This window comes from Pteropus vampyrus, unplaced genomic scaffold (genome assembly GCF_000151845.1).
Source record: "Pteropus vampyrus isolate Shadow unplaced genomic scaffold, Pvam_2.0 Scaffold6369, whole genome shotgun sequence".
Classification (NCBI taxonomy): Eukaryota; Metazoa; Chordata; class Mammalia; order Chiroptera; family Pteropodidae; genus Pteropus; species Pteropus vampyrus.
In genome coordinates, this window is record NW_011895150.1 from 7119 (window position 1) to 7949 (window position 831).

Consider the following 831-nt stretch of genomic DNA (forward strand, 5'->3'; position numbering starts at 1 on the left):
CCCTGGCAGCAGGTAGTCTCTGCTGGTCACTTGGCTGCCCCCTTCAGCATCAGCCCTCTGTAGGATGGGGTGCTACGTGCGCCCCCAAGAGGATCAAGTGTTTGGTCCCAACGGGGACCCTGGGCCTGGATGGGGAGGGTGGTCTGGGTGCTTGAAGAGCCAGCTGGGCCTGGCAGCACCTTGGGGTACCCTAGTACAAGGTCTCTCTGCTCTCCAGGTCTGAGACGGTGGTGGAGAGGATGCTGTCCAACTGGATGTCCATCTGTCTGTACCAGTACCTGAAGGTGGGCGCCCGGCAGCCAGGGGTGGGGAAGGGAACGCCGGTGCTGTTCCCTACACACGTCCCCCTGCCCGGGCAGGCCCTCCGAGTGGGCGTAGTCATCCCACCGAGACTGAGCCTACCACCTTGCTGTAGGACAGTGCCGGCGAGCCTCTGTACAAGCTCTTCAAGGCCATCAAACATCAGGTGGAGAAGGGGCCAGTGGATGCCGTGCAGAAGAAGGCCAAATACACCCTCAATGACACAGGGCTGCTGGGGGACGACGTGGAGTATGCGCCCCTGGTGAGCCCTGGGGCTGGCCAGGCTCGGTGGTGGGACTGGACTCAGGGCCAGAGCTGGATGCTTCCCTTTGCCCACCCCCCACCCCCACCCGGTGCTGGCACACCTGGGTCCCAGGAGGGGCCCAGAGACATCAGGCCCTGATGCTGGCCTTGGAGAGGTGCTCTAGGTGTAATGACTCTGAGCCAGCTGCCTCCAGGGGCCTGGGCACACCAGGTGTGACTGGTGGTGAGCCAGTGCATGCACAGGAGAGGCGGTGTGTGGGGACGCAT

General features: G+C 63.7%; 1 protein-coding gene across 1 annotated transcript; it reads left to right on the forward strand.

Moving 5' to 3' along the window:
• The first annotated feature begins 79 nt into the window (after positions 1–79).
• On the forward strand, positions 80–703 carry LOC111734790 (plexin-B2-like). The gene is made up of 2 exons (XM_023526773.1): positions 80–284; positions 416–703. The coding sequence occupies exons 1-2, from the start codon at positions 240–242 to the stop codon at positions 701–703; spliced, it is 333 nt and encodes a 110-aa protein (XP_023382541.1). The 5' UTR covers positions 80–239.
• Positions 704–831: the final 128 nt, after the last annotated feature.

What these genes read in the sequence shown, in the direction of transcription:
- LOC111734790 (XM_023526773.1), top strand. Translation starts at nt 240, where the DNA reads ATGCTGTCCAACTGGATGTCCATCTGTCTGTACCAGTACCTGAAG. An exon ending in GTCTGTACCAGTACCTGAAG is followed by an intron (nt 285 to 415) that starts GTGGGCGCCCGG and finishes ACCTTGCTGTAG; the next exon opens with GACAGTGCCGGCGAGCCTCT.